Here is a 14005-nt window from a genome sequence, read left to right as displayed (position 1 = left end):
TGACAAGCCCGTGGTAAGTGCTCCGAGTGGGAGGGGTGTCCCGTCGGCAGGCCCCACAGATTCAGACAGCAGGCAGCAGCTGCGGCGAGAGGAGCACACAACGTTACTCTCTCCATTTGGAAAAGAAAGCACACGGCGACAAATTTGTTAGCCTCAGACGTCCGGTGCACATAACGACAGCACGCTCAACATCCAACATGGTGGACCGCGAGCAACTGGTGCAGAAGGCCAGGCTGGCCGAGCAGGCTGAGCGATATGACGATATGGCAGCTGCCATGAAGTCGGTAAGTAGCCCTTCTCGGGATTGACCTTTCCTTTTTATTTTGCCAAATATATCATTCTTTTTTTCTTTGCCGCATGCGCGCATGTACGCTGCGCTTGCGTGAGTAAAAGCACGCCCATTGTGCTCCAGGGGCAGGAGCGCAAGGTGTCTTTCAAAAAAAACGGCCATGTCCCGACTTAACAGAATAACCTACACGAAATTGGTGTATGAAAGTTATAATTAAAGAGCGCGGTTTTAATAGCGAAACACCCGTGAGCCTGATAGCATGCTGTTAAATGACGATTCGGACCACGTTATTTGGATCGGGGCCCGTGATCGAAGCCCATGTTCGCGTTATTATAGCCTTGTCATAATGTTAGAAGAGGAACAACCGCGATACGCTTGGGCTCATTTGGGGTCCAATCATTCATTTGGAGTATTAATAGTGCTGCTAGCGGTCTGTGGTGGTGAGAATGCGGACCGCTTGATCTTGGGGCGGTGCCTTTCGGCCAGGCTCCCTTTTTACGGTCTGTGTGCGTGGTCGTGTAGGCAGCGCCCCCCCCCCCCTCCTCCCCTTCATTCCCCCCCCCCCCCCAACACACACTCTCACTCTCACACTCGAACCATCACCACCCAGTAGTGACAAGATGAATCGGCATCAAAAATGCCTTTTTTTTTTTTTTTTTTACAATGACAGCTCATCGAATACTGTTTGGATGCTCGTGGCAGAGTTCGATGCAACCTGCCGTGTTCACGGTTCCCGATTTCCATGTTGCTGAATTAGCATTGATTGAATATGATTTAGCACTTTTTTTTTTTCCTCCCCCACGACGCGTCTTCTTCACGGTTTGACGCATTGGGTATAACAATATTGGCTCAAGGTTGATCACAATCGATTCTGGCGCAGATTCTGCGCGCAACATAAGCGGCCTTTTTTTTTTTTTGGGAGACGTGGGTGTTGGTGGACGCGCAGCCTTTTTTTTTCTTTTTTTTCCTCAGCTCTCTTAATTGTCATATTGCAGCAAAACGGTCCAACTGTCGCATGATTGAATGCGCAGCTGCATTAATCGATGCCGTGTGTGGCAGCCTGCATATCCGTGCACCCTCTGCCCATACGCAGCCATCCAAGCAGGTCCGCACAGAGGCGTGCCGCAGCATCTGTCAAGATGCAGCACAGGCCCACCCAGTAGTGCACCATTTCACGATTGAGCAGCATATTGTCTAGACAACTACTGTACGTGTCAATAATAAAAATAAAAATTAATGAGTGGACACTGTCTTGTAGAATGATCATGAGAGTCCCTGAAAAACACAAACCTAGCGCAAGAAACTGCTATGAGAAACATATCGAACACTAAATATTTCCATTTCTTCCAAACATCAACATGCAACGTACGCATGTTACATATGTTAATTGTCCACAATGTTACAGGGAGCGTGGCTCCGCCCCCCCTCCGTCCCGTTTATGCAGAGTCAGAGGGAAAATCGCTCTGCCCCTCACCCTGCCAGTGTCTTCTCTGCAGCACTGGGCAGAAAGGGGTGTGTCTGCACTCTGCAGCCTCACCCAGCATTTAAAGTGGGGAATCCCTCGCCACTGTCGACATGGCAACCGGTTCGACTGAAAACAAAAAAAACTGAGGCTAGTCATGTTGGGGATTCAAAGGGACTAGGATCCACAACCTATGTTCATCTGCTGACTACATGTCTTTGTCATGTAAGTGCGAAGGAGTCGGCGTATGGAACAGGAAGACGCATTTGGGTTGCGGCGCAACTGAAGGGGCAGAACTCCTAAACTGCAGCCGGTTTTTGTGCGAATCGGAACGTGAAAGGACGTTAGGGCGCAATTCGTAAGGCATTAGATTCGTGCTTAAATCCGGTGTCTAATATCAATGTGATTTGCAACATAACTGGATATTGTTTCATGTCCATCTGCCTTCAAAGTTAGGCCTCCGATGAGATGTTCTCTAGAACACGTCGTGCCAAAGGATTTGTAATCAAGGACAAAACTAAAGCCCAGCTACCGCTACCTGCTCAGTAACACAGATGGTGATTATTTCGGTTTTTGCTTGCGAGCCAGGCACGATCCAAAAGAGGTAGCTGAGCGAAATTTTTAGACTTATACCTTATTAACTGGTAGAATCGTATAAGGGGGGTTTGATAACTACTACCATCAGCTTCCCAAACTGCCAATGAAATTAAACGAGGTTTAGGTGTACTGTACAGAAGTCTTCTTGCACTTGTATGTTGTGTTTCCAGCTTTGTCTTATAATTCACTGTTTTTTTTTTTTTTTTGCATTTAAGTTTAAATTACACTTAAAAATGTGATCATCAGAAATGCTGTGAACAACATGTACATTTTTTCGTTGTAATATGATTTTGGAATGTGTTTTTTTTTTTCATGGAAGCAAAGAAAAGGTTGGGAACAAAAAGCATAACATTCTTAAATCAATGAATTGACAAACTAATCGAGTATCAAATTAATCAACTATTTCAGTATTCGATTAGCGCCGTTATTTAATACTTAAAATGGTCCAAATTGTCTGATTTCAGCTTCGCAACAGTAATTAGACTCTGAATCTGTAGTCCTTCATGAATTCAGACTATCGTTTACATTTAATCAAAAAAGACATTTGCAAACATCAGCTTTTACTTTGGAAAATAAACCAATAAGAACCAGTTTCAAAAAAGGTCGGTGAGTACAACATCAATCTCTCATGTAATATTGCTTACCGTAATTGTTTGGTAGCTTTTTTTAAGTCACTAAAGGATACTAAATAAACAACAATAATTGGTTAATAATCAGGGGCAAATGTTTTTTTGTAAGACAATTTAATGCAAAATAAAATTTTAGCTGATTAAGTGAAGGGAATAATCAATAGAATAAGCAATTCTAAAGATCTCTAAAAATCAGTATGTTATAGCTTTTAGGTTTTGACACTTCAAACTGAACAAACGTTTGCTTGTTGTGAGACACATGAGGCTTGTAAACCAAGATCAGGTATTTTATGCTGTATTCAGTGCATGATTGACTTCATTACAGTGTTAGCAAATACAGTAATTAGCTTTGTCGTACACCTCTTCTGCGTTTCTCACTGATCACAGTAGTACTGGACTGGGTTCAAACGGTCTTGATCAAAATTCCAGAGTCCGCCCAGGCCGAGACAGAGAAAAAAAAAAAACAGAGTAAATCTGCCTTTGATTCCGAGACGAGACTGAGACCCTTAAAGAGTGGTCTTCAGACCGGTCTCCGAGTCTAAGTAACCCAACTGGTAGTGAGGAAAACCCGCCAGACCTTTTTGGCTGCACTCCAAGTCCTGATATTGTAAATTTGGTACTAAGATCACAAGCGTTTTTGAATCAGACAATCTGAATTTTTATTTTTATTCTTTAAATGCATAGTGACTTCTAAAACAATAAACTGCCGCAGGAAATGGTGTCGCTCCCCCGGAAATGCCTGTCATCTCACAGCTAGAAATTGCCCATTGTTAGCGTCATCTTGTTTGGTTCCAAGTGGACACAGGAAGCAAACCTTTATTTTCGACAACATACACCGAGACCTCAGATGAATATGATCACGACTCCAAAATATTTGGGAGTAATTAACCAACCGCCTACATGTGAATGAGACGACATTTTCACAGAAAGATGCACAGTTAAAATTGAGCAAGACTATTCTTTGCCTCTCTTGTACTAACATGAGATGACACGAACATATTCTCAGGACGCTGCCAGGGGGTGGATTGGAGAGATTCGGAAATAGCGGCGAGAGAAGCAGGTGGGCAGGTAGCAAAAAGACACGGGGGGGGGGGGGGCTTTCGGGCAGACAAGAACTACAGTCACCACAACTGATGGCTTATACGTAGGAGAAGGTAAGACCCTATCAAATAATCGAATCAGAAGGTGCAAATAGAGACTGGGAACAGAACAAAACACACACAAGGGATCATAAAGAAAGAAATCCACCAAGCACACCCTCAAACCAAAGTCTAACCGAAATTCAAAAGTCCACAAGGAATCAATAGCAGCATTCATATCTTCATTCACTTATTATACACCGACACATCTTTACACACAGCAAAGAGAACCTGAATTAACCGATGCTGAAAATCTGCAAGCCACAGACAAACTAAAATCAATTCATGGTGAGAATTGGTTAGCCACGTTTAGGTCACCATGGTTTGAGGTTCGAATCTAAAAACTCAAGCCTTCCTGTGTGGAGATTTGCATGTGTGGGTTTTCTCCAGAGGTGTCAAAACCAGGTCCGGGTCTTTGGCTCTCAGTAAGGTTTGCAGGGTTTTTTCCTGTGTACAAAATTCAGAGGTGGCCACCTCCAGCCTGAGCCACTGATATCGCTCAACACCGCGCTCCAGCTGTGATGATTGAGCTCGGCAGCAACGCATTTTAACTGCAGTTGCAGTGTTGCGCCATTATAGGGGGCGCTATATCAACAGCAGTGCACCGAAAAGACCGTTAGCAACAACCGAAGAAGAAACCGTTTTTTAGTTTTTTTAACTTTAATGTACCGAAGAAGTAACCGTTGCACACGCCTATTTCCTGGTTGCAAGGCAGAGGTGGCGCGCTCCAGCCATCCCCAAAGTCATAAAAACACAGTATATACAATAAACATAAGTGTTTTACAACAACGCTTAATTATATTTACAATTTACAGGGATGTGATTTTTCCGCTAATTCGCGGAATTCCGCTTTTTTTTATCCCCCCCCCCCCCCAAAAAAAAAAATTCCGTTTTTTAATTATTTTTTTTTTGTAGTTAATTGTGTATGCACATGACTCCGACAGATAACATCTTCTGCTATAACAAAGACATTTGTGGTATGCTCTAATATGAGTTACTTTTCATTTGGTCATGATACAATTATTTGTTCATGAAATTTGAACTCTTCAACATTATTTATGTGTTAACTTAGTAATCACATTAGTTAGATATGATGATATTCTCAGTGATAGTTTTTAAAAGCAAAGGCAGTCCAATGTTTTTGAATGTGACTGATTTTGAGTTGACTAAAACTGCCATTTTATATGGGATAGTTCAATATACATTGAAAATTTATGCTGTTGTTTTGTCTATTTCTTTGTCATGTGAGTGCATTGAAAGTACTTAAAAACACGGAAAAGCCCCCAGACCCCCGGCTAAATTTTCAGATAATTTCACTTTGGTCAAATCACATCCCTGAATTTAGGATGAATTTTTGATGATTATAGTTTAAAAATGGCAACTTTGTATTCATATCATTTCCAATTTCTAGTCCCTGATCGTAAAATGGCTACAGGAGGGCGGCCCATAATGGTATGGGAAAAACCCTGGTTTGTGTCTGGGATTGGTTGAGTCCCAGATGACCGCCAGAGTGTCTTGCCCCTCGGAATTACTTTCTGGACCTGGATTTGACACCCCTGTTTTTCCTGGCTATTCCTGTTTCCTCCCACAGCTTTCCCTCGACTAATCTGATGTCTTTAAAAGTTGTAACTCGTAGAGTAATATTTGACCCAGTGTGTTTAGTATACACCGTATAATTCCCTTCAGACCCCCCCCCCCCCCCATACCAGCCCATGTTGCCTACACACTACACGTACTGCTTTTGAAATGATAAACCTGTCATTATGTTTTATATGCCCAACTACTAACTAACAAGAATCGTCGTCGTACGTGGCAACAAAGTGGCACTTGAAGCGCCGTCATTACTCCGTAGTGTACGCCCCCCCCCCCCTCTTATTAGCTCTTTGTGGCTAAAGCAACAATCCCTATTCACACCGCCAGTGACGTCAGGTGGTCCACTGCGCCTTTGTGCTGTGCTGCCTGAAAAGAGGGTCAGCGGGGGGCTTGTCACATCAGCTTAGGAGAGCCTCCAGACTTGGGGGCAAAACGAACAAGGAAGGCCCAGAGAGGAAGCGTGGAGTAGCGAGGACGGAATCGGGAGACGTGAGAGTTTTATATGCATCAAAACCTCAGTAAATGAAACGTGAAACGCTGGTCATTCACTTCATACAAAACCCCTCCTAACCCCTTTCAATCACACTCCCAGTTTTAGCAGTTTCCTGTTTAGGTTAATGACCAAAGAGAGCTGTCAAAGAGGAAGCTATTGATTGTTTCGAGGTTCGGGTGCCGTGTGTAAGGATGAGTCGGGAGAGAGCAGCCACCATTGATGAGCGTTACGGGTACAGACAGAGCACTATTGTCGTACCGGCACCACGGCTTCAGTCAGGGCTTTTCTTCTCACTCCGCAGACTTGGGACAACAAAGATACCGTAGCCGTGTTGTTTTGCTAACCTGCGCGTCACGCGTCCGTGCTAGCCCATTCTTGGTCTCGGTCCCGCTCTACATGAACTGCGATTGAATGGAAATGATGCATAGGGCGATATAGAACCGCAGTCATTGACGTGCTTCGACAATGAGCTAGCTATGGGGGTTGGGTGACTTTCCTCTCCGTGCTTGGAAGTGAGCTCATTATGCAACTGATGTCACTTTATTGTTTTCATACAATTCCAGTACAGATGTCATTTTATTTATGGGCGCTGTAAAATGTTTTGAAAACCTAGACTAGTGTAGAAATTGTACTTAAAAAAAAAAAAAAAACGGTGTTACATTTCATCAGAGGGAAGATTTAAATTCTGTTTTACGTAGCACCAGGTCAAAGTGAACAATAGATGACTCGTTATATATCCGGTTACTGGATGAAATTGCCCCTCTAAGTAAATGTTTAACTCTTTGACTGCCAGACGTTTTCAGAAAAGGGATGCCGTGGGTGCCAGCCGATTTTAAGCATTTTGACTGATCTTTCAAGGTCCATAGAAAATTATGTGTTTGGACTATGGAAACACACATACTAGCAAAAAAAGTTTGGACTCTCATCTTTCATCAGAAAAAAAAAAGTTTGTTTCTACCTTATTCCGTTTTTCAGTAATCCACAATAGAAAATGGTTAGTTTCACCTCTGTTTTGAAACAAACGTCTTTTAACGTCTTTGGCACTCCTCCATAGGATTTTACTAAACGTTATTTAACGTTTTTGGCAGTCAAAGAGCTAACTCAACCTGAATGGCTCTTTGATAAGATAACGCCTGTTTTGCTATTGTTGAGATGGTTCCCTTTTTTTTTTTTTAAAGCATTTTTAGGAATACCGTATGGCTCAAAATGAGCTAACATTTGCGTTTGGTTCTAGCTAAGTCGGATGTTCGTCACCACATTTTGGCTTTGATTTCGTCGGGCTTCTTTTTTTTTTTTTTTAAAGCCGTTTGTTTTTAATGGGTTTGTATCTGAACTCCTATGAAGTGAATATGACAAGTCGCTACCGTATGAGTGGGCAGGAAGGTATGAGATGGGAATTGGTTTATTTGTAGGGATTCCCACCCACACTGCTGCAGCTTTGTCCACACCAACAGCCATGTCAGCATCCTTTCCACTAGAGATTATAACTCTGATAAGATTTTGCAGTTGCTATGGAAACAGGCGCTTGTACCGGCAGATTACCGTTTCCGCCGAGCTCTTCGCTCTTGTTACAGGTAACCTCACTGAGTGGCACAGCTCAGCTAAAATAAAATATTCTGTCTATTTTATTAAAAGACTACTTATGTTTCACACCGATACTTGTGTCTTAAGAGACAACCAGAATGACACAGCAGAATGCTCATGCTATCTGTGGTACACCTCACGGACACGCACTTTTCCTCCGTCAGTGATGCTGCTTGACAACTGATGACAGAAGAATAGGACAAAAAGATATTACACTTGTCGTGCCTTAAGTGTAGTTGGCTACAACCAATAGGGATGTAACAGTAAGGGAGTTATCATTATATCATTCGATACGATAATTATCACGATATTGGTGATGAGGTTGGCGATATTATTAAAAATAAAATAAAAAAGAAGCTCAATACTGTATAGAAACTCATGTTTGTGGAACATAAATGAAGCAGTAAAAAAAAAAAAAAAAAAAAAAATCCATCTCAGGGGGCGGCCATTTTGCCACTTTCTGTGGACTGCAAATGACGTCACAGTTGATCAGGCCTCTGGTAACGACCAGCTTGTAAACATCACATGACCAAACTCAGAAAACAGGTGAGCCGTGATTGGCCATTACATGGGCAACAGTGGCAAAATGGCCGCCTCCTGAGATGGGGAAAAAAAAAAGTGTTTGTTTTTTTTTGCACTGCTTAATTCATGTTCTACAAACACATTATACATCACAATGTTGTTGTTACACGAGTGGGGCCGCATAGAACTAATTGTAAAGAAAATTTTGGGGTTGACTTCCCCTTTAAAGATGCTCATGGTGCCGACAGGATGCATGGTGATTGACAATAACTAACAGACATTTGCGTTTCCATTAAAACTCATTCACTGCCATTGACGACTATAGACGTCAAAAATTCATTTAAACTATTTCTATTAGTTTAACTTTTTTTTTTTCACTTTTGTTAACAGGAGTATGAAAACCTAGAAGGACAGATATAACATTTGTGATTAATCGTGAGTTAACTATTGAAGTCATGCGATTAATTACAATTACAAATTTTAATCGCCTGATGCCCCTAATTTTTAATAATCTTTTCTTAACTCTTTGACTGCCAAAAACGTTAAATAACGTTTCATAAAATCCTATGGAGGAGTGCCAAAGACGTTAAAAGACGTTTTTTTTTCAAAACAGGTGAAATTAACCATTTTCTATTGTTGATTACTCAAAAACGGAATAAGGTAGAAACAAACTTTTTTTTTCTGATGGAAGATGAGAGTCCAATCTTGTTTTGGCAGTATGTGTGTTTCCATAGTCCAAACACATAATTTTCTATGGACCTTGAAAGATCAGTCAAAATGCTTAAAATCGGCTGGCACCCACGGCATCCCTTTTCTGAAAACGTCTGGCAGTCAAAAAAAAAAAAAAAGTAAAATAAAAGATTATTTAAGAAAAAAATGTCTAGGTTTTCATACTCTTAACAAAAGTGTGGGGGGGAAAGTTAAACTAATAGAAATAATTCAAATGAATTTTTGACGTTTATAGCCGTCAATGGCAGTGAATGAGTTAACATGCACAATATATCAGTACAGTAAATATTACTACTACTAATAATAACAATAATATCAGTAAAACCACTGGGTTGTTTTGACAAACAGTCTTTAGTACAGTGGTAGTAACGGGCAAAGTTAGCCCCGCTTCCCGCTCTGGTTTGCTCATGGAACAGAATTTGGTGCTGAAAAAAAGAAAAGAAAGTAACAACAGGCTTTACACTCTGAAAAGGTCTGTAAAGACTCCTCTGTCGCACAGTCCCAGTGGGGTATAAAGGATTAAATCCCTTAGACAGACACCGGCCTGTCAAAACACTACAAAACAAGCTTTGATGCGATGACGACAGCCAATCAGCATTCATCACAGAGTATGATGTCAGGGTGCAGAAGGCGTGGCTTCCGCTTCTGGATGCTAAGCCATTAGTGGCCTTATCTGATACTTTTTGTCACTGTTGTATCCATAGCAAGACATAGAAAGACAAATGTAGGAACTAAAACAGTTCATCAAAACCTACTAATTCAGATCAATTGATTTTTTTTTGTCTGCCAGGTTACAGAGCTGAACGAAGCGCTTTCCAACGAGGAGAGGAACCTGCTCTCCGTAGCCTACAAGAATGTGGTGGGCGCTCGGCGCTCGTCCTGGCGCGTCATCTCCAGCATCGAGCAGAAGACGTCCGCCGACGGCAACGAGAAGAAGATCGAGATGGTGCGGGCCTACCGGGAAAAAATCGAGAAGGAGCTGGAGACGGTGTGCCAGGATGTGCTCAACCTCCTCGACAACTTCCTGATCAAGAACTGCAACGAGACGCAGCACGAGAGCAAGGTGTTCTACCTGAAGATGAAGGGCGACTACTACCGCTACCTGGCCGAGGTGGCCACCGGCGAGAAGCGTTCCGCCGTGGTGGAATCCTCCGAGAAGTCGTACAGCGAGGCCCACGAGATCAGCAAGGAGCACATGCAGCCCACCCACCCCATCCGCCTGGGCTTGGCTCTCAACTACTCCGTCTTCTACTACGAGATCCAGAACGCCCCCGAGCAGGCGTGCCACCTGGCCAAGACCGCCTTCGACGACGCCATCGCCGAGCTGGACACCCTCAACGAAGACTCCTACAAAGACTCCACTCTCATCATGCAGCTGCTACGAGACAACTTGACGCTGTGGACGAGCGACCAGCAGGACGACGAGGGCGGCGAGGGCAACAACTAAGAAGTCTGCAAACCTCATTCTGCCAAAAACACCACAACAAGTCGCGCTCACAAATGACAAAATAAAATAATACTGAAAATGTTAGAAATTAAGATAAACAAGCGGGTGGGGGGTAAGAGGTGGAACATCAGCAGCCAATGGTACTAACACGGCCGCTGTTCTTTATTTTTCCACAAACTAAACGTGACAAAGTAGGAGAAAAGAAGACCTTAGCTTGAGGTATAAACTACAGTTATTAAAAAAATAATAATGATAATAATAAAAGAATGAATCCCCCTTCTTGGTAGCCTCTGCGGCATTTGCTAGAATACCACCAAGAAGCAAGAGGCGTGTCTTTGGGCGCCAGCGTCAAAATGGCTGCCGGAGAACGGCGTCATTGCGCAAATGAAGCGGAGGTGTCTTTTTTTTTTTTTTTTTTGCATTGAGTGAGGGGCCGAAGTGTCCAGAAATTGAGTTTGATGTTATGAGCAACAGGGGAAAATTTCAGTCACCTTGAATGTCATGGCCTTGCTTTTCGCGAGAGGGCAAAAAGCGTACAGATGACAAATGCGGCTTATAGGGAGTGTCTACATACTCGCATCATGACGTGACATCTTTAGTTGCAGCAGCGCACTACGGTCGTTGAGCGAAAAGCAGGTTTGTCTCCGTTATTGAGGATAACATGGAGAAGAAGGAAAAAAAAAAAAAACCAACGTGTTCTTTTGTTTTGCTTTGTGTCAGGTGTGTCCAGCTAAGTCACACAGTCATACTGTAACTAAATATAGAACTTCATAAAGTAAACTTAGTGCAGCTTGTCCCTATCATGTGCTGATGTGCTTTATTGAATAAATTAACTGTTTTTGGACACCTAATCCTTAGTGTCAGTATTGTCGTCACTATAATAACCTCGATTGGCTCCTGATGTTTGGAGTAAGCGATTATATTCACAGAAGTCACATAGCAAAAATGACAAGTGGGCGTTTGGATCGATCACAAGGCAAGAAATGGTTCCACACTTACTCTTCGGTTTGCCGTCTGAAACGGCGTCCGGAACCACAAAGCTGAAGTATTCATAATGGCCAGAGTTCATGCAATGTTACCAGAAGGCTCCATTTGGGGTTTGTGGATTCACTTTATCTGCAGTTTCTTTTGCCTATGACAGTATTTTTTTTTTTTTCCTCTTCAATGTAAGATGAGAACTGCTCCAGTATTCTCCATATTACAGTATTGTGCATGCTGGTGATGTATTTATAGAGTAGCTTCAATTTATTAACTTATACTGTAGATGTTATGTATTCATAGGATATTGGAAAATACTAGACCTTATTTCAGATGATTTTCTATTTATTTCTTTTTATCGCAATTGTTAGCTAGATCTTATTTTAAAATGTGTTTTCGTTACTACATTTGCTGAAGTACGCTATACCAAAACAGTAATTGTTACCAATAAATTGATCTGTTACAGACATTACTATGGTGACATGCAATTCTTGGTAAGGTTTGTGACATTTGACATTGACGCGTACAAAGTGGTCTCATAAAATCAGTGATTACGGAATATTCATATTCCAATTCCCGAGCATAGTACAAACACGGGTCGTGCCTACTTTTAGGTCAATACATGTGTCAATTCCTCGCCAAGCAAAGAACATATCTTGCGTTTACACTATGCTGAACATTTCAGCCTGCATCCCACTGAGGGGTGAACGTTTGCTACGCTAGCAAATGTTGATTTTTGCATTAGCTTTTGCGCAAAAGTTGCAACATTCTCTAAACAGTTTAAATGTTTTTTTTTCTGATCTTGAAAAAAAATTATTCACAATTTCCTTGAGACAAGAAAAATAGTGTGCATTCACTACCTTTTCCTACACTCAAAATGGATAATTGAATGTACTGTACACTTTGTACACTATAACTACAGGTAGGGCCAATGAGAAATTCTATATGAATCCTCTGCCGTTATTCATCCTAAAACTTTCTGGGGAATTTTATGATTTAATTAATTTTTTTAATCAGCAGGAATTTAATTAAAATTCATATTAAAGCAAGATGTAAACAAGCAATGTTTAATATTAAAGGAGAGTGATGGTAAACCATTTGACTAGAGTCTCAGGAAATATCACAATCCAATGTGTCAATCAGAATACATAAACCTCCAATTTTGAAGTGTCCATCACGTTTAGAAACAAAATTTACAAAGTAGTAATGAAACATTAAGAGGAAGGGTTATGCCTCACTTGAACAATCCTGTTCATGAATGTATCTGATCTAAATTATTTTTTACTGTGAACACCTGCAAATGATAACGAATTAACCAAATGTAAACTCATTTTGAAGTTATGAACCAAGTTAATGGATGATCTGACCTTTAAACTGGATGAAGAGTAGATGGAGGAAATCAACCACAAAGGTGACTTTTCATATTTCTTTAGTTCTACGGAGGTGAGTAATAACACAATAATATAAAACAAACAGCCACATGTATCCATTACTGCTCTTAATGAATTGAAGCAAACGAGGAAAATAAACGTTCCCGACTTCTTCCTGAAATTGATCAACACAGCTGTTCAAAGCTAACTGGTTGGAAGCTAATCAAGACTCGGCCTTCCATTGGACGACCTCAGCTCTTAGGTGATTGCATTAGCCAATCCGAATTTGTTGCTAGGCAAATTGAGACTAACGATTTTGACATATTTATGGATTTTCCAACTGAAAGATTTCCAGTTCATAAATATGAGGTAGGAATCCAAAATCAACGGCAGCTTTTAAAGTAGCTTGCATTTCACTTGTTCCTATCATCCCATATAATCACTAGATATCTCCCAATTATTCCAAGAAGAAATGAAAATCGCCACCAGGTGTCACCACCATTTGTTTCCTTCTGAAGTAGTAACACTCCTGTGTAAGCATCTACTGAAAAATATTTAACTATTTGAAATATAGATTTTTTTTTTTTTTTACTACAGGCACATGCAAAAGCCAATCGGAGAGAGGAAGGAATGGTGAGGTTTTAGTAGAATCCGGTTATTGTTTCTTCACGTGAGGCACTTCCCTCGTTTGAAGGCATGAGAGCTACTGGTTTAATGGGAACGCGCGTGAATCATTTATGCCTGCGTTTAAGTGGAAGGAAGAGGTGACTCAGAGGAAAAGAGGAAATGCTCTAAGTGCTCTGGAGACAGCAGGACATTTCACCACACGAGGTGTGGGTTGTTATTCCCTAAAATTATTCCTTCTTACACATTCTTGCAAAAAAAAAAAAAAATTGTGTTCCATATTGACTGCCTTCAAATTCGTTTTTTTTATTGTATGAATTTTGTGCAATTCTATCCTTTAACACTAGGAATACCGAGATTATTTCCTCCCCTTTCACAGTTGCTCGGGTAACAACCAATCACAGTTCAGCTTGCAAATGTCACATGATCAACCCAAGACAACAGGTGAGCTGTGATTGGTCGTTACCTGAGATCTTCGACACAGTGATGTCATTTTCAGTCGAGAACAAGTGGCAAAATGGCTGCCTCTAATATTGATTTTTTTTTTTT

At 41.4% G+C, this 14005-nt stretch overlaps 1 protein-coding gene across 1 annotated transcript; it reads left to right on the top strand.

Moving 5' to 3' along the window:
* The first annotated feature begins 36 nt into the window (after positions 1-36).
* On the top strand, positions 37-11934 carry ywhag1 (3-monooxygenase/tryptophan 5-monooxygenase activation protein, gamma polypeptide 1). The gene is made up of 2 exons (XM_077547089.1): positions 37-284; positions 9828-11934. Exons 1-2 carry the CDS (start codon positions 198-200, stop codon positions 10482-10484), a joined length of 744 nt encoding a protein of 247 aa, XP_077403215.1. The 5' UTR covers positions 37-197; the 3' UTR covers positions 10485-11934.
* Positions 11935-14005: the final 2071 nt, after the last annotated feature.

Source organism: Vanacampus margaritifer, chromosome 16 (genome assembly GCF_051991255.1).
Source record: "Vanacampus margaritifer isolate UIUO_Vmar chromosome 16, RoL_Vmar_1.0, whole genome shotgun sequence".
NCBI classification, from domain to species: Eukaryota; Metazoa; Chordata; class Actinopteri; order Syngnathiformes; family Syngnathidae; genus Vanacampus; species Vanacampus margaritifer.
This window is presented reverse-complemented; position numbering and strand designations above follow the sequence as displayed.

Coding starts and splice junctions, on each gene's coding strand:
- ywhag1 (XM_077547089.1), top strand. CDS start 198: ATGGTGGACCGCGAGCAACTGGTGCAGAAGGCCAGGCTGGCCGAGCAG. Junction 285..9,827: donor TGGCAGCTGCCATGAAGTCG/GTAAGTAGCCCT, acceptor TTTGTCTGCCAG/GTTACAGAGCTGAACGAAGC.